We start from the raw sequence: 23,725 nt of genomic DNA, 5'->3' as shown, positions 1-23,725 counted from the left end.
CAAACAATGCAAGCGACAGAACTGCGATTCTGTGTGTGTATTCTGCAGTCGCTGTTGTATTCTAAAAACGGTACCGTAATGCATCTGTGCTATGTGGCAAAACGTTTTTCATGTTTGTTAGTAATTATTGCTCTGTTTGGAAGATAAACTTTTGAATTAAACTCTCTGGATTTTGTGATCATGTCTTAAAAATATATATATTTAGCATAAATTCAGCTAGGTTATGTGCAAATGGTTTTTGCTGTGGACTGCACTCGTGGTAACTTGTGATTTTTTTTTTTGTATTGTTTCATGTGCTTGATACTGCAAAGTAACTTAAAGCTTTTAATTCTTTACTTCTGAGATCGAGGTAAGGTTATTAAAGATAACACAGAAGCCTGAATTACTCTATCAATCTGATCTCCTCTTAATTTGTAGAAGCTATTGATGTTGACCATAAGTAAATGGTTACATGTTGAGTGTTACTTCTAGTCTGAGGCATTAGTATTTCTTTTTTTTTTTTTTTAATAAAAAAATCACAATTTAACTTAGTCACTTAACCCAAGCATTGAGCAAGAAAGAAGGAAAAAAATTCTGTAAAATCTCCTATTGACTTAAAATTGTTGTTTTTTTTCTTCTTCCTACAGGTGCTTGGACGATGTTTCTTGACAGTGATGCAGGTCCACTTTCAGTTCCTGTCGCAAGCTTTGCAGAAAGTCCAGCCAGTGGCACACTCTTGCTTTGCTGAAGCTGTTGCACAGGAAAGAAAGAACGTTGGTGGGGCTGGAGTCTCAAATTTAAGCCCCACAAATGAGCTTGAAGATGCAGTAAGATCATGGAGAGGAGCTGCAGAGGTATGGAAGGCTCACCGTAGTGACATTGTATTGTATTCAGTGAAACAAAAATTCAGGCCCAGATGCCCTAATAAGGGAAGAAAATCTCTGATTTCAAATAAATGCTGCATTTGAAGGAGAAATGTAATTAGTTTCAGACACTAAAATCTGTTTTACTTATATGGCATTTATATGATCTCTGCCCATTGAAAAGCTTTTACTCGTGATATGATTGTGTATAAGGAGTGCACAGTGGAAACAGCTGTTTGTTATTAGTAATTAATTAACTGTTCAAATATGAATCAGTGGACAGAAGGAATTATTTTTTAAAAAGTTGTTGCAGATACAGAGTAAAATTTTAGATGAATAATAACTTAAGTAACATCTATATCCCTTAAATTTTGAGCACTAATTCAATTTTATTTTTATGATAACCTGACATTTTTTGTCTTTGTGTTGAGGGAGAATTAGCTGTTAGTCTTGATGTTGCTTGATCAGTCAATTGTTGGAATGTTGATCTTATTACTTAAATATACCACTCTCTGGACTTGGATTTTAGTTAATGCTGCCATCTGTGAAATCCTTTTCTGCCAAGAAGAATAAAAAAGTACGTACAAGGAAAAAACATGAGCTTTCCTGCTTTCCTACTGTTACTGAAGTGTACAGACTGACCAAAATAATGGCTTCAGACATGGAGCACATGGTTTCCTTAATTTCAAGAAACCAAGAGCATGTGCTTTTGAAGTCTAATTGGGAAACCTGCATGGGCATGTTAAACATCTTGTTTGGAAATCTTGTTGGGGTTTCCATTTATCAGCTAGCATCTGCAAGTTGTATGAAGGCAAACAAGCTTCCCTTACAACTCTGAATGCAGAGGAATTATTGGTAATTCCTACTGCGGCATAAACTTCTTTCACTAGACAAAATAGAAGTTAGAAATGCTTGATGTATACTATAACATGTAATCTAAACAGATCTAATCCTGGTATAGTTTTACATCTTTCGTATAAAAACAGTTAATTTTATGTTTATTGTTTCCTTAAAATTGTCTTATAGCTTCTAGAAATCTCCTGTAATTGCTATCAAGTTTGTTTAAAACCTGCTTAAAATTAAAATTGGACTTGGAGATCTGGGACTCTTCCTTTTTCTTAACACCCCATTTCAGCTATTTCTGTTAATAAAAGCTATATTTCAAAATAGAGTTTAATACAACTATTGCACTATTCAAATCAACAGTATCTGAGGTCTTAAATACAGACAGAAATGGGCTTCCCTTTGTTTTCCACTGCTCAGGATTATTTCTGTTTTTAAACCAGGTATTCGGTGTTCAATATTTTTCATTTTTAAAAATTGAATTACGTAAAGCTGTTGTGCTCTTGCTGCACATGGTTAATGTTAGTCTTATGTGGCTCTTCTCAAATTGTACCATAGTAATCACCCTTAACTTTATAAAGTGTGTTTTATATACACTGGAATGTTTGAACATATGTGATACGTATGGATCTTCTGTTTCTGCGGCAAGTATTTAAAATACCCTTTTTGATAAAAGATTTGAGTCCTTCCTCAGCTGAGCACGTTGATCACATGGCCTACATAACCAGGATCCATAGTCCAGAGAAGGAATTGAAATCGTAACAGCAAATAATGCCGATTGGATTTGCTGTCTAACACCATACAAATTACATGAGATCTATACTTTCAAGTGGCTCTAAAAGTTGAATCAATTATAATAAATAATCAGCTCCGGAACTTTTCCACCCCATGCTTCTCCTACTCTCCTTTATAATGTTTTAAACTCTGTGTAGGTTGTTTGTTTTTGTTTATTTGTTTTTTAACTTAAGTGTGATTTTTGTTTAGTGTTGAACTTCTTAACCCAATAATGTTTCTTTACGTTATAGGCTACATCTCGATTGCGAGAAAGAGGTTGTGATGGATGTTTGGCAGGAATTGAAGTTCAACAGCTTTTCTGCTCACAGAGCGTGGCAATCCCTGAGCATCAGCTCAAAGAGCTGAACATGAAAATTGACAGTGCTTTGCAGGTGGGTTTTTAAAATCGGTTGCTTTCATGTGCATCTAGTACAGTCAGTGGGACAATGAATGAAATATGGAGGGAATATATTACTGCAGAAATGTGTACCACGGGCAGCTCTGCAGTATGCGAGAACTACCAGTACTGACTTACATGATAAATGTGTATACACCACAGAACTGAGTAAGGCAAATCTACTTAACAAATTTTAAGTGTGTATCCAGACACAATGACTGCTTGCTTCTTTGCTGATGTAGCTGTTCCCTTTCAACTTCTTGTTTAATGTCAGGCTTACAAACTGGCTCTGGAGAGTTTAGGCCATTGTGAATATGCAATGAAGGCCGGTTTCCACTTGAACCCAAAAGCTATTGAAGCAAGTCTTCAGGTAGGATCTGTTAAACCTGCTCTTTCATCCCTCTTCACCTTAAAAATAACTATTTAAAAAAAAATTGGACTCGTAAGGATGTTTTCATGTCTTCATTTCCTTCTAACTTAGCTATTCTTTTATACTTCAGGGCTGCTGCAGTGAAGCCGAAGCCCAGCAGACAGGAAGGAGACAGACTCCACCTCAGCCAATTCAGTGTGAACTGCCCACTGTGCCGGTTCAGATAGGACCGCACTTCCTGAAAGGAATATCCTTTAATGAGTCTGCAGCAGAAAACCTGAAGCTGAAAACGGTAACAGTCCTGAATCTAACCACGACAGTTAAAAAATGAAATGAGAATCAGTAGAACTCCTTAAAATTCAGAGAATAACCACAGTAGTTCAGTGTTAAAATTATACTTAAAAGTGCATATTTTTAGCCTGACTTCCTGTGGAATCAAGATGCGATAACGCTGTAGGTTCACGCCTTTCTCTGATTATGTTTAAACCACCTAGGCAAGTTCAGTCCAATGTAAGAGAAACACAGAAGTCTAAGGGGTAACTGGGGTTCAATAAACTTATTAAATTAAAGTAGGTGGTTAGGTATCAAAATATGAAGAGGAATCCTTACAGATGTTCTAAGCAGGTGATGGACTTCAGAGCTTTTGTAATCTTAGGTGCCAAAACCAGTCAGGACTGTGCCTTCTGCTGCTTAAGGGAAGTACTTTAAAATAAACAGTATTACAATATTTTTTTTCATGTCTTCCAAACTTTAAGAAATCTTTCAAAGTCAACTTAAAATGTATTTTTACAAGTTATGGAAAAGTTAATTGAATTTTTAATGTAAAGAAAATGAAAAAGGCGTCAATTGAGAAGTAATTTGGGAATTTTAATCAGCTTTTTTCAATTTTTAGATAATGCTAGTCCTTGATCCTGAAAGAGTTGAAACAACCAACAACTTAAAATGTTTTTCTTTTGTCTTTGAACTACCTTTTGTAGTTTAGATTAAACCATTCTGCAAAAGCTAAACACTGTTTATCGTCTTGGAGTTCTGTGTTCAAAATAGCACACGCTACTGTTCTGCAGTTGAGGTCTTATACGTAGGACTGTTGAGAGGTAGCACACGTAGTAATAGGTGGTTGAAAAGCTTTTGAAAAATGTGTACGTATGGAGGCCATCAGTGTTAACATTTCTGAATCATGTAACAAAAGGTGTTGTTTTTTTTTTCAGCACACAATGTTGCAACTAATTAAAGAAGCTGGATGCCATAATGGACTTACACCACGGGATGACTCTCCCGTTACTGAAGTACTAAATCAGGTTTGCCCTTCGACTTGGCGTGGAGCCTGCAAAACTGCTGTACAATTGTTATTTGGCCAAGCTGGACTGGTAAGTAACTATAGATAGGCTTAGCAAAAAAAAGGACTACTTCAACATCCTGAAGAAAAACTACATATATCTTCCTCTGTGTTTCTATTTTTAACATGCAGCTAACTTTAGTTATAAACAAGATGTATCCTCATGGAATGCAAGTTTGTAGATGCTATCTGTACTTGTTAGGAACAGGGGGAACATATTCTCCATCAATTAAAGAGAACACAAGAAATGAAACTTTAGTTCTAATAGTGAAATAGGAAGGTGTTCAAATCTTCCTGTTCAAAAAAACAAAGCAAACAAAACAAGAACCACCCCTGCCACCTTTCCCTCAGCTCAGCTTTGAAAACTGCTATTTTTCTATTTCCTTTCTCCTTCGAATGGAAGCTGGGTTTTACTACTGACCAGAAACCAGTAAGTCATCTGCACCAAGTAATGCTACCTGGTGCCTCCAGCAGAAGGTGTAGCAATTACATGCCTTTCTGTAGACGTGTATATGCTTTAGAAACAAATGAGCAAAAGACACCATAGATTCTACAGTATCTAAGGACTTAGTAAAAATACATGTTTGAAATGCATTCTGATAAGAAAATGCACTTGAGCTCCTATGACCAGTTCCTGTGATCTCTTCATTTAATGAAGTGTTTGCTGATAAATTCATTTTTTAGACCTGAGTTTTCATTTGACAGGGCAAATAAAACAGGGACAAGAGTGCAGTAGGATAGGATGAAATTGATGCACAGAGGTACACCATAGCCTACAATAGTTTCTATCAAGTATTCTTTGAATCATCTTCAACTTAGTCTGGGCTAAATGCTGCTTGTTGATTCACATATTGATTCTTTGTTCGAGGTGAATACAGGCTGCCAAAACTGTAACAAATTGTAATTTCAGATGGAAAGATCCTTATTGCTAAATACCTTGCAAATAAGTTTTCAAGCAAACACCTGATTAAGTGACTTTGCCTAACCTCCAGTTTTAGTTCACTGAACCATATATTTTTTGGTACTGTTAACACATTCTCTAATAATGGTGAATGTTGGATGTTTCTATTTCAGCTTTCCTTTGATAATTAGGTATTAGATATCCCCTTGACAAGAAATATGTTGGAGAAGTAGATTTAAGTCATAGTTGTTTATAACAACTCAGTTGAATTAAAGGCTTAAAATGAAAGTGACAAACCATCAGTATCGTAACAGCAGCGTGACTGCCATTGATCCTTACCTCAGTGTGACATAGAGGGAGGTGGTAGTAAATTAAGCACTTTATGTAAGGAAGTTTTACAGAGAGAGGCTTAATGCTGTATCTTTGCAGGGAGGGGTAGCACTTTGAAATAATAGGATTGATCAAATTTCTATGTAGGTGTTTTCTAGGAAAATGTGTGTTAAATGCATGAACAACCAGAAGAAGGGCCATAGTTAAGTGAGCCTGTCTTTGGCTGTTACAGTTCAGGGTAGGTAGGGTGCTGGGAGTCAGCAGCAAGGTATGGGAAATAGGGCCAAGAAAGAAGTGTTTGTCGGCAGCCCTATAGGAGTGTGCAGTAATTCCTTAGGAGTTCTTGGCTTCTGAGCATCTAGGTAAGGAATGCATTGGAGGATGCTGCACCCCCTACTGCTTCCTTTACAGCAAAACAAAAGCTTAGGGGTTTCAGTGTTGTGCACGCCCAAATCTTGCCCTGATCAAATCTTGGGAGTGGCCTGAGGCAAATTTGAACTCAGGAGTCTGGAAACCCAGTGTCCCCTAGTCTAGACATAACTAGTTAGACCTGCTGGTAATTAAAGTGCTGATACTGTTCAGGTTTATCATAACATTTGGAGAGTTGTCAGCATAAACTTATTATATGTTCTCCCATATGACGGTGCTGATACAAAGAATATTATCTCAGTAGAAGCATGAATGTCTTTGTCTGAATCTCTTGTTCCGAAAATTGCAGGTTTCTATCTTCAACAACACAGTAATGAGCTCTACGCATAGTTAAAATACTTGTAAGCCTTCTGTCTGGGTTCATTCTCATTTTTGATTTGTTACAGTTTGAATGGGTGTGAGGGTATAAAATGTGTGCCATAATTCTTTTTACATGATTCAATTATGCTTGTATGTAGACTCATGCAATGATGAGAAACTGTAATTTATTTCTTTAAAGCCGCCTTTGGGTGGAGATGAGGGAGGAAACACCTTTAAAACAAGAACAATGGATGTCTGATGCACAGGAAGCTATCCAGTGAGCACCCACCAGGCAGGGAGTGAGAAACATGTTTATTTTATTCGGTGTGCAACTGGGTTAAATATATCATGGGACAATATTATGCAGTCTTTTGTTTACTGCTCTTGCGAACTAAACTATCTGCATTAGTTCAGAATGGTGAGTTAAGCTGAGTCAATATCAAATTCAAAAAGGAACATTGATACGCTCGCTGTCTTTGGCCTATTGTGCCATGTGCCTTTGCAGAGGAAACTCTTGTTAAGAGTAGAAAGCGCAACGAGGTGTAAATTAGTTTGTTTTATTGTTTTAGAATTTTTAGAAGTGTAGGGGTGTGTATGTATATGTATATTCTAAGGTAAAATCTGAATATATACATGTGCTAAAGGGTGTGTGTATAGAAAAAGAATTCATGTATTTTCAGATTTAGGTCAGCTAAAGAAAATATGTTTGAATAAAAAGAGGCAGGAATTAAAATAATTCAGAGGATGAATGGAAATAAAACTTTGAATTGGCATCCTGCAAAAAAATAAAGTTTAACTTTGTCTCTAGTATTAGCCATCCTTTCCTGTGCACGCAGATCTTCGTTAGCAAAAAACATGCACTGCAGGAGCACTGAATCTCCTAGTAGTGTTTAAATCCTAGATGTTGTAACTGTGACCAAATGTTGAGAAATGTGACTTTTTTTAACAAGTAAGAAGGAGGAAAAAAAAAAACACCAAATGTGGGAAAAACCCCCACCCAAGACCACTGGCACTACAGTGCATCACTTCCAGGAACTGATCTAGATCTGCACAGATTAGAATTTTACTTCTTGACTGATCTGAGATTGATGCAGGCAGTATTTCCAGGGGAAGTTGAGGGGAAAAGAAGAACTACTACTTAGTTGATCTCGCCTTACCCCAATTATAATTGCAATATAGCGAAATCTATACCAAATTACTTAAAATTAAAATGGTCCAAACATGAAGAAAAAATAATGGTGTTGCACTGATACTATGTTAGGTATTATCACGAGTGGATAATAGCATTTTGTCATGTAAAATCTGTCTAAGCACAGTTACAAGTCCAGATAAACCTGAGCAAATATTCAGAGACAGCTAGATGAAAATGAAGGCCTTATGTTAAAATATTGAAATGGTAGGAAATAGTAATGCTTAAGTATTGTTGGAGGGGTTTGGTAATGCAGGAGAGAGAAGAGAATTTAAGCTCTATTTATATTTCACCTTTCTTCATAGCCGGTAATAGACAATGAGACAAAAGTGGAACCAGTGTAGGATGACTGCAAAAAAACCAGTAATGCCCCTTGAGGCTTATTTATGCTGGAAGTCTTTTTGCCATTTCAAGGATAAATGGCACAGCTAATCTGCTAGTCACTGGGGCAAGAACTGCTGACTGTTGCCAAAAAGCTGCTGGTTCAGCATGACCAAAATAGGAAATTATGGAAATGATCAAAAGGGCCAGCTCATGCAGACTGGACAACAACAGAAAGCACAAACCAAATATGGAACTTACTATCACTGGTATTGAAGTTTAAATGAAGTTGGAGTGCATCCATTCCTTCTCAGTTTCCATAAAAAGAAAGGTTCATGACAGATTAATTTTCAAGACTTTCATCTTCCATATAAATTCATGATGTCTTAAAGAAGGCTTAGAATTAAAAAAAATAAAAAAATTGAACAGTCAATTTTCTTCCCTTTACTATTATTAATTCTGTTACCTGCAGTACCATTGGGCAGAGAGATGCTGGTATATGATTTTGTAACCATGAAAGCTTGTGTAAGGGGGTGTTAAAAATTGCAGGTTCTGTGAAGAGTTTCAGGCTAAATACTATTTGTCTGTAGCATGCCATGCATTATTTAAAATATTTTGAGAAATAGGTGTTTGGGGGCTATTAAGGTAGCAACTGTGCTAGACTTCTCACATATAAGAGCTGCTATACAAATCTGTTGATAACTACCAGCTGCTATGTAAAGAAGCTGGTAACTACGTGGTAGCTATAGTATGTAATTGAGAAGAATGTCCTTGAAATACAGGCTAATGCATCAAACTAATCATTTTACATGCTTTTGTTTTTTTTCTTTCCCCAAGATATTAAAATAGAAATTAACGTTTGATGATTTTGTGAGTTGATTTGTTTTTATCTGGTTCTTTGTACACCTGTAGTGTGGCAGGGAGCTGAGACTATTGCATCTTGACTACAGGGTGATAAAAATAACTAGAACTAATTCTTAAAATGCCCTTTTATTTTCATGTTATTTTCTAGGTGGTTGTGGACACAGCGCAGATTGAAAATAAAGAAGCCTACGCTCCACAAATAAGTTTAGAAGGATCCAGAATAGTGGTGCAAGTTCCATCGACTTGGTAAGTGAAAGTACTGCACTGCAGATTATACTAGGAGGTATGAAGAAAATATATAGGAAGGAATACAGTGCAGTACAAGTGAAGCAGGGACTACTATGTAATTATGGCTTATCTTCCTTAAGTTCCTTTATCTGGAACTGACTAAATACCACTATTCACCAGACTGACCAACAGTTGTACTTGAGCTGTCTTTGTACTAGTGCTCCCTCTGTTGGCAGCAATGGAAGGGAAGCAAGGCTGGCACGCAACAGCAAAAGAAAAGTAAAAAGCTAGATGATGAATGAAAGAATTAAATATAAATCCAGAAATATTCCTGTTACTCTCCCTGGCAGTCCCTCATAGGTGTTACTACAGGAAGGCTGTGTGTTAAATGAAATTAATAGAAGAGCATTAGCTATTAACTGAGATGTTCTTTAGGTGCTGTTGTGAACTGCAGAACTCTGCAGTTCAAGAGATGCCATCCCTAGCGGTTTAACTAGCTGCCTAGGAAAGCATACTATTAATTTGCGTTTTTAGGTGAGGTCTTCTTCCCTTTTGAAACAATAATTTGGAGTTACAATATTTCCGTTATTTCTTCAGTGTACTCGGTGTTATGAACTTCAGTGTAAAACACTGCATTCATCTGAATCCTTAGTGAGATAGCCTGTCACTAATGGTACCCTTGGTGCGTCCTGAAGTACAAGTCAGTCTACAGTCTGTTTATCCAAATTCATCTTTAATTCCACTATAAACTGGCACTTCTCTGTTCTCTTTACATAAATTGCTCTATTGTGAAAGAACTAAAATACTGCTGAGCACTTTGTGCCAGGGTCTGCATGCTCTGAAAGAGCTCCGCCTGCTGACACACCGAGAGAGTGCCTGTTTACTCATCTCTGCTGAAGGGGCTCATTAAATACTTGACAAATGAGCCAGTACTTACATCCAGGTTATTCTGATTTCACCTCGAATTAAGTCCTAAATCTGTAGATTACTGACGAATTACAGTAAGCCTGCATCTTCACACATCAGTAAAATCTTCCACAGGTTATTGGATATGCGGAATCGTTTTTCACACTGAACGTATCAGGCTGGGTCTTTCTAGGATTGGACATCTAGATTTAAATTTCACGCATTAGCCTTTTTGTCAGGCTTGTTGAGTGCTCTTGCCATTTCCTGAAAAACAGAATTTTTGGTATTTTTTTTATTTCTTACAATGCCTCAATTATGCCTGCTCAGCTGAAGAGGAAATCATTAATATTGATTTTGAAAATAAATGATAAAACTCTTACCTACAATGAAATTTGTTATATACTCAACAATAAAAAAAAGAAACTAGGGCTGCAGCTATTAGTCCTTAGGAGTCCTCAGGCATTCATACGTTATACTGCCTTACTAGTTGTACCTTTGTAGGAGCAAAAGTAGGCTATTAATTAGCCTTTTATTATCAGACTAGTGTGGTAAAATTGTTCCATGTGAAATTCAAAGTTTAAATTTTGACTACAGGTGTCTAAAAGAAGATCCAGCAACCATGTCTTTGCTACAGAGGAGTCTGGATCCAGAGAAGACTTTGGGACTAGTGGATGTGCTCTATACCGCTGTGTTTGACATACCAAGGTGGAAGGAGGGAAGGTACATCTCCTTTTCAGCCTCTCGTTTAAACAAAGCCATCATTGTTGAAAAGACTGTACTGAGGAATTTGATAGCACCAGTTAACCAGAAAGAAAAATCACTGATCAAACAAAGCAAGAAACTTGTATAGGTGATCTTGTGGGTATGTACGGAGATAAAGCAGACTTAAAAACAGCAGCTTACCTGTGTGCCCAAAAGTATTTATTTCCTGTTGCATAAAACCCCCACTTGATTTATATTAAGTAAATATCTTATTTATACCTTGAAGTACAATTAAAAATTCTTAAGGAGAATAGTAAATGCTATTGTATATCACAGAGTTACAGAATAGTTGGGACTGGAAGGGACCTCTGGAGACCATCTAGTCCAGCCTCCCACACAAGCAGTCTCTACAGAGCGCATTACCCATGACTGTGGTTAGTAACAGTTTGAATTGTTACTGTAAGTTGCCAATGACCTAGCAATCTGATAGAGAACTGTGGTTTTATTTCTTCCACTTTCTATTACCCAAATGCAATCTTCCTCCAGAATAAAAACTTAGTTAAATTTCTTTAGACATCCGGTTCAGTGCTAGGATAAATGGGATTTATTCGATGGTTTGATAAATGTTTTTGTTGATGCAGGGAGCAAGCTTTGCCTTGTATTCAGATCCAGTTACAGCGTGAAATCTCAGACTTTGGGAACCAAGTCGACATGCCATCTGGAAATGGAAGCAAATCTTCAGGTGGTCTACAAAAGACATTTTCAAAACTGACTTCGCGGTTTACAAAAAAAACTTCCTGCACCAGTACAAGTAACAGTGGAAGTTACTCGATCCCCAGTACACCTTCCAAAAATGTCTTCATAAGTTCCAGCTCCGAGGAGAAGGCTAAAATGCCCACTAACATAGATGCACGGTTACAAAGCATTTTGAACATTGGTAACTTTCCTAGGACCACAGATTCACTGCAGTCAATTCAGAGCACAAATAATCAGATAGTAAATGGGTTTTTAGTTGAAAGACAGGACAACTTCTTCAAACTGGATGAAGGCAAGGATGACAAAGGTATGAATTTACCAACTGACCAAGAAATGCAGGATGTTATAGATTTCTTATCTGGTTTTAACATGGGCAAATCCCAGCAGACTTCTCCAATGGTGAAAAGAAGGAATTCTATTGCGTCCTCTACAGCAACAGAACAAAAATCAGGAACAGTACAACAGCAGCCCCAGTCTGTCTCTCACACACCACTGCACCCTTCTCAGCAAGGCTTGTCACAGCAACAACAGTCGCAAAAGCAGCAGCAGCAAATGCAATATTACCAACATTTGCTTCAACCTATCGGACCACAGCAACGTGTACCTGCCAAATGGCTGACTAATTCTTCACAGCAGCCAGCCCAAACTGTTGGAGCTGGATTGTCTCATTTAAACCAGTGGAATAATCCTGGTTTTTCAGATTTAAGCTCCGATTTATACAGCTTGGGTCTTGTGAGCAGCTATATGGACAATATGATGTCAGAGATGTTAGGACAAAAGCCACAAGGACCTAGAAACAACACGTGGCCAAATCGTGACCAAACTGATGGAGTGTTTGGAATGCTGGGAGAAATTCTGCCTTTTGACCCTGCAGGTGTGTGTGCTTTCCGTTATTACTTTTTATGAGGATACTTTTACAAATAAAAGAATACTGTTAAATATTCTTAGCAGTAATTAATTCCTAGTGCTATTTACCAGATGCTACAGTTCTTAAAAAAGAGAGAAATAGGTATTTGTGTATGCCTTTTTTTAAAGTAGGTTGAACTGAAGTACAAAAAAAAAAAACTGAAGTAGAAAACATCGACAAGTTTCATTAATAAATAAGAACTGGAACAAATTCCTTGTTTCTTATCCCAGTGATAGGTAGTTTCTTACATTTCCTATAGGGATCACATCAAAATGTCGAAACTTACAGATAATCTTCCTCCGACTGTTAATTTTTTAGTTTGTTTAAAAGCATTGATAACATTCAAATGTTTATTTTCCCTCCCCCATCAATTTTTCTTTTTGTTCTTTACCAGTCCTGCATTCTAGAGATACAGGTGAACTGCTTCTTTCCCATATCCCTGCTTTTCCCCTTCAGTACTACAGAATTTCATGGGAATCATACTGATTCCTGCTCTCCAGCTGTTACTGCGGTGAAAAGCTTGGATGCTGACTGATTAGAGACTAAGGAGCACGTGTCATGTGGTTTGCCATATGTGTTGGAAGCACTAATGAACTGTAAACGTATGGGGATTATTGTCAAAGATGAAGTGAGATAAAATTTTATGGCTCTAAGCAAATAACTTAAAGACTATTAAATTGATTGTAGAATCTAGGTCTAAGAGGAGATTAATGATACTACTGAGATCAACAGACTAGTCTACTCTCTTAGAAGTATGATTTCTGTTGGCATGGAACATAGCTACAGGAACTTCATAGTATGCCTTTATTAAAAGCACTGGAAAAATCATAAAACCACATATCCTTTTCCCGCTGTTACCTGTGTCTGTGTGTGACTAAAAATTTTCAACCAAATAGTCTGGAATTAGAACCTTTCTTCATATAACATGCCAGGTTGAAGTGTGATGTTGTTTGAAATCTAAGCTTCAGTTAGTGTAGTACAGAAAGCTTTAAACACACGCACAAAAAATTTCATTTTCAAACATTCTTAGGACTTGTACATTTGTCCCTTGAAACAAACTGGGTTACTTGATGAGTATTTTTAGGCTGAAAATAATGACTTTACAAAGGAAAATCTGCCAATTAAGAATGTATAGAATTGATGTTGTTTTTTTTTTTTTTTACGGTCAGAGGCCTAAGTTGCTGCCAAAAACGTATTCTGGAGTATTTTTATAATCTCTAAGGAATTAATGCCATATCAGTAAAGGGAAGGTTGATACATCTGTGTTTTTTAAAAGTATTTTTACAGGTGAACCTATCTCATAAAAAGGTGTTGATCTGTTTTTACAGAGGTAAAAATTGACGCAAGTTGCTATTTTGCATATATCTGTAATTTAACATCTAATGCTACCCACAGAAGAAAACTATTCTTGCCCTTCTGAACCTATCCTTAGATCTGAGGATCTGTCTAACTTCCAGCCTCAGCTTAAATTGACATAAAAGTATTTATCAAAGTAAGTAAGTAGTAGTGGCAACACTTTGTTTCTGTACAGCTGTCAGGTAGCTCTGTTCCTTATACAATAAAGGATGTCTAGAAACAAAGGTAATTTATTTGTTTTAGTTTTAATTTGCATGCAACAGAACATTACAGAGCTCTTTGTAAACATGCTAAATGAAAGTGAAGCTTTCCTTCAAATGCTGAAATGAATGTAGGGAAGCAATCACATGAACAAAAGGTATTCTGGTTTCTGTTTTCCAAGCTAAGCACTTTAAGACTTTTTATGATAAGAGTTACTATTTGTTTTCAGTAAATATCAATCTTATCCTGAACTGCAAGGTACTTCAGAATCAGAATGTTTTCAGAATGGTTGTGGTCTTTCTAAGAAGTAGGAAGCTTCTGGGCTGCGCGTTCTAGTGAGATCAGTGTGAGCTTTTGATCTCTTGAGAAGCAAACCAAATCACAGCATGGATGGAAATCATTTTGTGATCCTGAATCAACAATAATGATTCGAACACTATTTTTCTGAAATTGGATAAACATCCAGTCTTCAACTTTGTCAGCATCTGCTGATGGGATATTGGACCTTTTAGGGCATAGGCATGATCATAGTCACAAAATACTCCTCTCCAGAGAGGATGGAAGGGACAGGTGCATTTCCAGATGAGAATTATTATCCACCATGTACAACACATTTACTTTTTATTAAAATGTTTCCTATTCAGTGTTTAGTGCTCCACCAAGAGGTATAAATTGTCTAGCATTAACTATAAGTGAAGGAACTTATTCTCTATTGAGGTATGGTTGGGTCTAGAGGATTAAATGAGGGGTTTAATTGCAGTAAAAATAGCTGAATGTCAGCTACTGACTTCATGATTTCTTTTATTTAGTTGGGTCTGATCCAGAATTTGCCCGCTATGTTGCTGGAGTCAACCAGGCTATGCAACAAAAAAGGCAAGCACAGCACGTCCGTCGTCCAAGCAACACACGAAGCAACTGGCTTCTGCCTGATGATCCTCACAAAACCTGGCCCTTTCCTGAGTATTTCACAGAAAGGTAAGAGAATGGTCAAGCTATTTTTCTTTTTTTTTTTTTCTTTTTTTGTATAAGCAGGATATGGGAATTAGGGGTATTTTTTTCCTGATTGCTGCTGCACCTGTAAAAGCTGTTGCTCATGGCAAGAGTAAGAAATCTGAGCCCTTTCTGCTTTCTTGATACTGAAGAACTGAGGTTTGTTTGATACAATTCTTGAAGTAGAATGTGTACTAAGTTTGACTCAAACAGAGGTTATAAGGACTTTGTAACACAGATTCATTCAGAATGTTCTTATTTCAGTATTTTGTAAATGGTGAAGACCTAGTTTTGATGAGGAATGATGCTATGAAAGTTTCAGCACCTGACTTAATTCAGCTTAACAAATTTTAGCCACTTAATCTTACTATTTTAAGGCATGTCACAGTACCTTACAGCAAGTATATTAGTAGTTTTTAATAAAGTAGTAACTTTATTACAAAACAAGTGTTTCAAGATCCTCTGTCCATTTGTCTACACAGTTACACTATGAGTCTAAGGCTAGTTTAAAACCAGTAGGACAAGAGTGCTTTTTAGCTCAGTTACGCAATGAAAGAGCCGAATGCTTAGTGACTGCAAAACCGAGAATCATTTGTTTTTCCTTTCTGACCAGGACAGACTGTGTTGTTTTAGTAGAATATACATAAACTGACTGTAACAGGCAAAGCAGCAATATGATCACTCAGTAGTAAATACATGAAAGTATTTGTGTTAGTTCTACGCTTAACAAAATATTGAAGTTTCATTGTGCCCTGAGGTACCATCTGTCACAGAGATTCAGCATAACTAACTAGAGCATACAGCCTGGACCAGGCACTATAAATACAAGGACTAATAAAATGTTTTCTCTTACAGTGATGTGACAAACAGCTGGTCTGGTACTCAAGGAGATTCTGCCAGCTCGAGTGATGAGACCTCCTCAGCCAATGGGGACAGCTTGTTCTCCATGTTCTCAGGGCCAGACCTCGTTGCTGCTGTAAAGCAAAGAAGGTTAGAAAAATGAACAGAAATACATATCACTTCATAAAAATTTGGGGTGTTTTGATAATTTGAGTGCCCCCGTAATTGACTCCTGTAAATCAGATAAACTTAAATGAATGTTGGTTTGTGTACTACACTGATGTGAATCAGTGTATAGTGTGTATGACCTTAATGCTAGGGGTTCATAAATTTAGTTATATTAGCAGCTGAATCTTAGTACACATGAATGTCTGTACAAATAGCCAGCTGTTGGCTGAAACTGATTATGTCTAGAAAGATCTGACACTCTCCCTATAAGATAATCTATTTTGTTTGACACTTCTCTCTAAAGTACTGGGGTCTTAGAGATCATCTTTGAATTGGTTTTCTAAATTATACTGCAGTGTAGCTTTGTCATGACCCTATACTGCATTTTGATACCAGCAAGTTCCTATTCCCTGGCTTCTCCTGCAGCTTTGTGGCAGTCGATAATGCTACCCATGAAGTGTAAACTTCTGCCTCGCATTGCCCACCACCACCAGTTCAGTAGCCTTAAATACTTAAATATTTACTATCTGCTCCTCTCTTTCTGATCAAAGAGAGAGCTTAATAACATTCCTAAATAAGCTTAGTAACTTAAAAATTAAGCTAGGATTTTAAAATATGAATAATCAACAAGTGAATTCATCTATGAATACACTTAAATGTAGTAGTGTAAATTACAGTGTAGTTACTTCCAGCTTTCCTAAAGAGCTGGTAGCTCTGTCTTTGAAACCTCAGTGATTCCGTGCTAGGGGTTAGTTAAGAGAATAATAAAAGGCACAAGACAAAGCATGATTTCTCACCAAATTTAAATCTGGAATCAAACTCTCAATTTATTTTTAGAAAAGGTTTTGAAAAATATTCAGTGACCAAATACCTTTTAAATTAATATTTGATCACAGAAAAAAATCAGAGTTGATACATTAGAATACAACTGTCTACTCTCTGGTGACTGGCAAAAAATCAGTGACCACACTGACGCTTTTCTGCAGATTACTGCTGAAGTTATTTTTATATGCAGTGGAGTAAAGAAAGTATACTGGAGTGAAGTAAGATGATGAAACTGAGGCAAACAAGTTGAAAGGAATTGACGAAGCCAGGAGGTGCTATCTGACTTTGTACCTTTTCCAAAACTTTTAAAAGAGGGGACAAAAATAAATGCTTAATTGAAATTAATGGAAGACTGCTATCTAATAAGCAGTCACAGCAAAAGACTAGCTCATCTTCCATTTTCACCTCCACAAAAATGCGTGTTGTTGAAGCTGTAACTCCACTGTCAAGCCTCTGACAGTATTCAGTAACAAATTTCTTGATGCAATAACTTGTACTTTTAACTCTAAGAAAAAACATGAGATGAAATGCCAGTGCACATTCCAGGCTGTCAAGTAGGACAGAGTGGAACTACAGAATGGTAATCTAGTGGCAGATTAATGCATGTGACCCGCTTAACAAACAAACCAACCAAAGTAAATGTTGCTTTTTTGGGGCAGAAAACACAGTAGTGGCGAACAGGAACCTAGTACGCTACCATCACCACCTCTTCTGTCTGCAGTAGATGACCGTAATCAGGTAAGCAGAAAACATCTTTGTTTGGTCATTTTCCCTGCATGTGTTTTGGAGTGGTTTTCCTTAGAAAATCAACTAGAATAGAATCTGTAGCTCCATATTCCTTAGTTTGACTAAAATGCAAGCCATTTAAACTCAAGTAGCAGTAGATTCATTTTTTAAAATGAAAAGTACCAAATTTAAAATTGGAAATAATTTAACTTTTCCCTTGTAGCAGAAATTATAATAGAAAAGCTAAAGAGTTCAAATTAAGCTAAGAGGCAACGCAGCCAACTTCATTTTTCTCTACACAAACAATTTAAGTATCACCACATTGGCCCTTGTGACCAAGGAGGCCAGTGGCACATTCAAAAGAGCGTGGCCAGCAGGTCGAGGGAAGTCACCCCCCCCCCGTACTCTGTCCTGGTGAGGTGAGATCTGGAGTACTGTGTCCAGTTCTCGGTTCCCCAGAATAATGGGGAACTTCTAGATAGAGAACAGCAGAGGGCCACAGTATGAGTAGGGGCCTGGAGCATTTCCCTCAGGAGGAAAGGCTGAGAGGCCTGGGATTGTTCTGCCTGGAGAAGACTGAGAGGGGGTGGGGAGAAAGTATCAATGCTTATAAATACTTAAAACACTTAAAGAGTGGGAGTCAAGTGGATGGGGCCCAGGCTCCTTTCAGTGGTGCCCAGCAGGAAGACAAGTTGCAGCGGGCACAAACTGGAGCACAGAAAGTTGCATGAGCAAACAGCACTGGAACAGGCTGCCCAGAGAGGTTATGGAGTCTCCTCTGCATATACTCAAAACCTGCCTGGACGCTTTCCTGTGCAACCTGCTGTAGGGAATTGCTTTTGCAGGGAGGTTGGACTTGATGACCTCCAGAGGTCCCTCCCACCCCTGCAATTCTGTGATTCTGCTAAATACCTGGCTTACTAGAAATCTGAACTTCTGGCAGGGCTACTGGTTGTCAAGCAAATGTGCTGAAGTAAATAAAGGTTTTTCAAGAGGCAAATACTGAAAGAGCTAAGAGTTACAGATATGTACCAATTCTGTTTTTAAAGATTTAATCTTCTGAAAATGTTGTAGGGAGAGGATTTGTTAAGTATTGTCTCAAAAGAAAGTATGTTGATAAACCCAACAAAACAGAAAAACCAACCCACTTCACAAACCAACAATTCTGTTTTCTCAGGATAATAAAACCAAAACCTGGCCTCCAAAGGCACCCTGGCAACATACATCCTCTGTCACGAATACACTACCCGGTCAGAGTACGTCTTTGTACCCTATGAGCAGCCCTGTCAGCCAGTGGAGTGACACGATGCAGATCCTCCAGTCACCCGTGTGGGCGGCAGCCAACGACTGTGCTCCATCAACAGGAATTTCCTCTAGCTTTGCCTATGCGCAGCAGCAGCAATCACAGCAACAGGCTTCCCAGCACAAACAGATGAATAAGGGCTTTAAATCTTTTCCAGTAAAGCACGAACGCAGACCATCTTACCTGCATCAGTACTGATTGCTTTTCATATTGGAAAATGCAGCACAGGGCCAAACAGTTATAAAGTACGCATACCTTTTTCACAATTGTGTGTTGGCTATATCCTGTTTATCTCATTAAATAGGGAACGGAGGGGGGCTTGAGGAGAGGTGTACAACTTTTGAATCTTATTTACAGTGCTGAGCAATATGGCCAGTATGTTTGTTTGATGTACATGAAACAGCCCAAAACTGTGATGTAGAAATGCTTTTAAAAAGATCTATATTGCCTTTACTTTCAAAAGCTTTTTTTAAAAAAAAATAACTGCTGAAGGACTACCATACAGAAAACACTGTATTTTGTAGCTATTTTTCATATAGATTTATAGTTGACATCGTACTGAAACACAATGAATACGCTGAAGCAAATATATAGTGGTCACTTTGCTCAACACTGTGTTTAAATTTAAAACAGGCAAGCTGGAAAGCCTTTGTTTTTTTCCATAAATGGCCCGTGGGCAACTTTTTTTTTTTTTTAAATGAAGTGTAAGCGCAGCTTTTCATGTGCCACACAAGCAAGTTCATTATAAAACTGTTGCAGAAGCAGTTGTGAAATTGAGTGTTGTGGTAGTTTCCGTACTCAAAGTATAGATTAGTGGAACCACTCAAATTTGTGTCACAAATGTTATCTGAGCTGCTTAAAGTAGATGGCACCTGTGTGGATAATGTGACACTGGTTTTCCAATAAATGCATTTGTTAGTGCTTCATTCGGCCAGGGGCGCTGTCCACACAGTACTCCTTAAGTGCGTGAAAGTATAGCCTGAAAGACTACTTGGATATATTTTAAAGTCTTATTTCAGATGCTACAGTTGATTTAAAAAAAAAAAAAAAAAAGTTGTGAGCTGGCTCAGAAGATACTAGAACTGTAATGTGGGGTAGCAGTTAGCTATAAGAACGTTATTTTTTTTTTAAGGATAAAGTAATTATTTGCAGTCAATATGTGCCATTAAGTGAACCTGTGGAATTGGGAATAATCTTCCAACCAAAGTGGATCTGGGAGTGACTGGTGCTTAAAAAGTGAAGAACAATGGTAAATATATATATAGCTATCCCACTGTATATTAACTGAGATTACAGAAGATTCTTTATATAGTTAGAGCTTATTTAAATTTTCATATTTCATCTTTGAAAGAGACTAAAAACCACAATATTTTCTGGTATAAGAGTTTTGACAGTATTAATCTTATTTTTGTATTTTTCTTAAGTCATATCATTCTAATACGTTAACTACTAGTAAAATGGGTTATTAGTTCTAACTACATAATTTTTCAATGAAGAGAAAGCACATTTGTTGTTTTTGTTTCTACAAACTAAGTACATCTATATCTAAAGATACCAAAAAAATTAATACATGAATATATATATAAATAAGAAGTATTCACAACACTAAAACTATTAAACATTTGGGTATTTAAAACCCATCCACCTTTTTTGTTTGTATGGTGATGGGCTGTATTTGCCGGCCCAGATTGTTACTTTTTGTGCTGTTTGAGGATGCCAATGTTGCCTGTATTTATGATATTGTCACCACGTTTTCTGAAAGTTCATACTTACATGTTTACAAAGATTTGTTTGCTGTACATAGACTTTTTACAGTAATGTGCTTTGCACAATCAGTGTGGCTTGTCTGTAAATTGTTGATGGTCTGTACTACTACAGTTTTGAAAACCCTCTGCTGAAAATGTTAGTGGTTACTTAACTTGATGAATGGTTTTGAGTTTCCTCAGTCTTGTCATTTAGATCTAATATTAAATCCTAAATTTGGTTGTAGTTACTGGTTATTCATACTAAGACCAAAATGGAAGTTAATGAAAGCATTTTATTTTGAACTCCTCCTAACAAGTGCCAAAATTATCGCTATAGTTTTTGCAGCTGATTCATAATTACAAATGCTGGCAGGTTTCTACATGTACATAAGTAAATTGCAGAAACAAAGTTTGTCTGCATTTTGACCACGTAGGTGCTACTATGTCCTTTGCTTCCGATTGTTCTGAACACTGGTAATTTTAAGAGTTGTTGCACTTGGCAAATGAGTCTTGCCATTAAATTTCACTTACACTGCCAAGTGCAGGGGTTTGGTGCTTAGTTAACTTACCCTTATTGCAGTGCTCCTGTGAATAGCTAATGCTTCTGAACTGGAATTGTACATTTTGTATTTTAAAGCTTCTGTAAAAGTAAAATATTAGCTTTATTAAAGATATACATTTAACAGGTCATACCTGTTTAAAATATGCACCTTACTGGAAATGAGCAGCATCTTAAACTGTAATTTTGGTTTGTAAACAAAGACCTTACATTAACACAGGATTATTTAACAGTTTGAAAGTTGTTAACTGCCTACTCACATCATATAAAACTGAACTTAACACACCATACAACCTGAGCATCTTTAAAGCTACTCTTTTGTAAGAAGAGAAAACACCTTAACAGTATCTTTGAACTAGTAGTGCAGATGAGCATTGCCACAAACAAGTAACTTGAATTTTTAGCCAAGTAAATAATTTTAATGGTAGTGAGTGAAAAGTTAACTTTTTTTTTGGGGGGGGGGGGAAGTCATGAGGAGGGCAGAACTAATTACCAAGGCATGTTTAGCTTATGCTAATTTTATCACTGAAATGCACAATCAGGTGTAAAATATACATGTATATATATATATAAAATAAGCTATGCTCTCAATAGGTAAGAGTACAGAGACAGACAGCTGAACATAAATGCTGACAAATACCCAGGGTGCATGAGGCCATACCAATTATACAAGAAGTTATTTGTTTGCAGAATCTGTGAGGCAGAACATTCCAAGCAAAAACAAAAAAGTCATGATGCCAGTGGAGCTAACAACAGCCTTCTCTTACTCAACTGAAAGTTACAGCTCTCCCTTTAACTTGACTGTTGCATAATGTAAAAGCAATTACCTCTTCCCTAGAATTCTAAAGTTCAAGCTCCTATTGCAATAAACCTCAAAGTGTTCCTTTGTTAACGTGTTACATCAATCCAGAAAATACTGCTTTACAAAGCACATCTTCAATTTATTAAGCACAATTTTTATGACACAATACACAGCAGTCTCTTGTTAACATACAGGGCAATGTGTGCCTCTTATGATTTCTACCTTCTGTATACCACTTGCTCCCTGTGTGTCCTCCTGTTATACAGTCTCAGTCATGAAACAGTGGCTGCTTCTCTAAGACTGCCAAAATTTTCCAAAGGCATCAGTGGTGGTGTCCTGACAACTGAAGTATTTTCAGAAATATACTACGCTGAGGTTTTCCAGAGATAAAGGTTGGTAATTCTCTCCCTTAAGTTCTACTTAATAGGAAGAAAGAAGCTATTCTAATATTAGAATTCACGTTGTAACATAGAGGTGTGGCTCTTTACCTGCCTTGTGCGACTACACCTCGCTCCCACAGTGGCAATCTAAACTAAAGCCTTTCTACAACTCTTTAAAGCATCGCAGCCTGTGGCCGGGTCTGTGCAGTCACTCTGCGGTCTTCTGCGCGCTGGGGGGCGTTGCATCTGCAATTGTGGCTAAATAAATGAGGTTTCTGTGCAAGATATGCTGGTACCTATCAAGGGAAGAAAAACATTATTTGGGAAGTGAGCCATCGCCTGTTTTTCTCTCGCAGATTACGCAGACTGTAACCGTCACTTCCGTAACCCGTTCGGCATTCTGTACGGGCTGCTGCGCAGGGCCGAGCCGAGGCGGCCGCCCGCTCCCGAGAGCCCGTTCGGGGCTGCCCCGCCCGCACTTACTGCACGCAGTCGGTGGCGCGGCCCTTGCTCTGGTACTCCACGATGCAGCGGATCAGCTGGTCGTTCTCCTCCAGCAGCTGCGGCAAACACCGCCGTCACCGCCCGCCTCGGCCCCGCCTCCCGCGCCGCCGCTGAGGGGAGGCCGAGGGCCGCGGCGGGGCTGGGCGGAGCCGGCTCTGCCCGAGCCTCACCGGGTGGTTCCGTGCCGCCACCCCGGGACCCCGCCGCCCACTCACCCGCTGCAGCGTCTCCTGGTTCACCTCCGCCTTGCCGCGCAGCCGCTCGGGCACGAACACCACCGACATTCCGCCGCCCCGGCCCCGCGCCTGCGCTGAGGGAGCCGCCGTTCCCGCCCCGCGCTGAGAGAACCGCCGCCCCCCGCGCTCGCGCCCCTCCCTCCTCGCGCCCGGTTCCCGCCCGAGCGGAAGCAGCCGGGCCCGGCCACGCCCCGCCGAGCGCTGCTGCGAGGCCACGAAATAACTCCCCGCAGCCTCGTTGTATTGAAGAGTTTATTCTGGTTTAAAATAAAAAACCCTCACTTTCATGAAACAAAGTAGCCCGTCGGTGGCCGCGCTGCCCGCTCCCTGCGCACAGAGCCCCCGCCCCGCAGCTGCGTGCACTGCGCTGCCCGTACGGCCGGCTCCCGCCCACAGCCGCGCCGCAGCCCCGCGCTCCCCTCCGCGTTCCCACACCGCTGCAGCTGCTCGGAGCCAGCCCTGGAGGACCCCACAAGGCAGTGCTGTTAACATGCAAAAACATTACTAACAGTGTTATCTAACTTCTACGGCTGCCAAATACTTGACCTTAATAAGGAAACCAATTACAAAATAGTTCCTCGTAGTGCTATACAAAAGTTATAAAATTAAGATTCTATCACCCACTTTAAATATTCCAAATTTTCCAACAGTGCAGTTTTCCGCATCTTTATCACCACTGAGTACTTTGAAGTAAA

General features: G+C 38.4%; 2 protein-coding genes across 11 annotated transcripts in view; one reads left to right on the top strand and one right to left on the bottom strand.

Moving 5' to 3' along the window:
• Window positions 1-21,239, top strand: part of KIAA0355 (KIAA0355 ortholog) — a 54,291-nt gene extending 33,052 nt beyond the window's left edge. For all 7 annotated transcript variants that reach the window (XM_021408744.1, XM_021408741.1, XM_021408742.1 and 4 more), the window contains 12 exons: window positions 627-833; window positions 2,711-2,851; window positions 3,131-3,226; window positions 3,357-3,518; window positions 4,435-4,593; window positions 9,045-9,142; window positions 10,625-10,750; window positions 11,374-12,362; window positions 14,762-14,927; window positions 15,798-15,932; window positions 17,435-17,513; window positions 18,679-21,239. In XM_021408744.1, coding sequence (XP_021264419.1) covers window positions 627-833; window positions 2,711-2,851; window positions 3,131-3,226; window positions 3,357-3,518; window positions 4,435-4,593; window positions 9,045-9,142; window positions 10,625-10,750; window positions 11,374-12,362; window positions 14,762-14,927; window positions 15,798-15,932; window positions 17,435-17,513; window positions 18,679-19,002 — 2,682 coding nt within the window. In that variant the 3' untranslated portion in view covers window positions 19,003-21,239. The remainder of the gene's footprint in view (window positions 1-626; window positions 834-2,710; window positions 2,852-3,130; window positions 3,227-3,356; window positions 3,519-4,434; window positions 4,594-9,044; window positions 9,143-10,624; window positions 10,751-11,373; window positions 12,363-14,761; window positions 14,928-15,797; window positions 15,933-17,434; window positions 17,514-18,678) is intronic.
• On the bottom strand, window positions 9,839-23,170 carry SS18L2 (SS18 like 2). 4 transcript variants are annotated; one of them, XR_002442258.1, is made up of 6 exons: window positions 23,010-23,170; window positions 22,774-22,850; window positions 22,399-22,586; window positions 21,119-21,189; window positions 15,796-15,916; window positions 9,839-10,294 (listed from the first exon to the last, which is right to left on the bottom strand). XR_002442258.1 is itself a non-coding variant. In XM_021408756.1 (3 exons), the coding sequence occupies exons 1-3, from the start codon at window positions 23,076-23,078 to the stop codon at window positions 22,499-22,501; spliced, it is 234 nt and encodes a 77-aa protein (XP_021264431.1). In that variant the 5' UTR covers window positions 23,079-23,170; the 3' UTR covers window positions 21,565-22,498. The 4 variants fall into 4 exon arrangements, 1 of the variants encoding a protein (XP_021264431.1); XR_002442259.1 differs by lacking the exon at window positions 21,119-21,189; XR_002442260.1 differs by lacking the exons at window positions 9,839-10,294; window positions 21,119-21,189 and adding an exon at window positions 10,935-11,450.

This window comes from Numida meleagris, chromosome 10, assembly GCF_002078875.1.
Source record: "Numida meleagris isolate 19003 breed g44 Domestic line chromosome 10, NumMel1.0, whole genome shotgun sequence".
Lineage (NCBI taxonomy): Eukaryota > Metazoa > Chordata > Aves > Galliformes > Numididae > Numida > Numida meleagris.
Note: the sequence above shows the minus strand (reverse complement) of the source record. Positions and strands in the feature narration are given on the sequence as shown.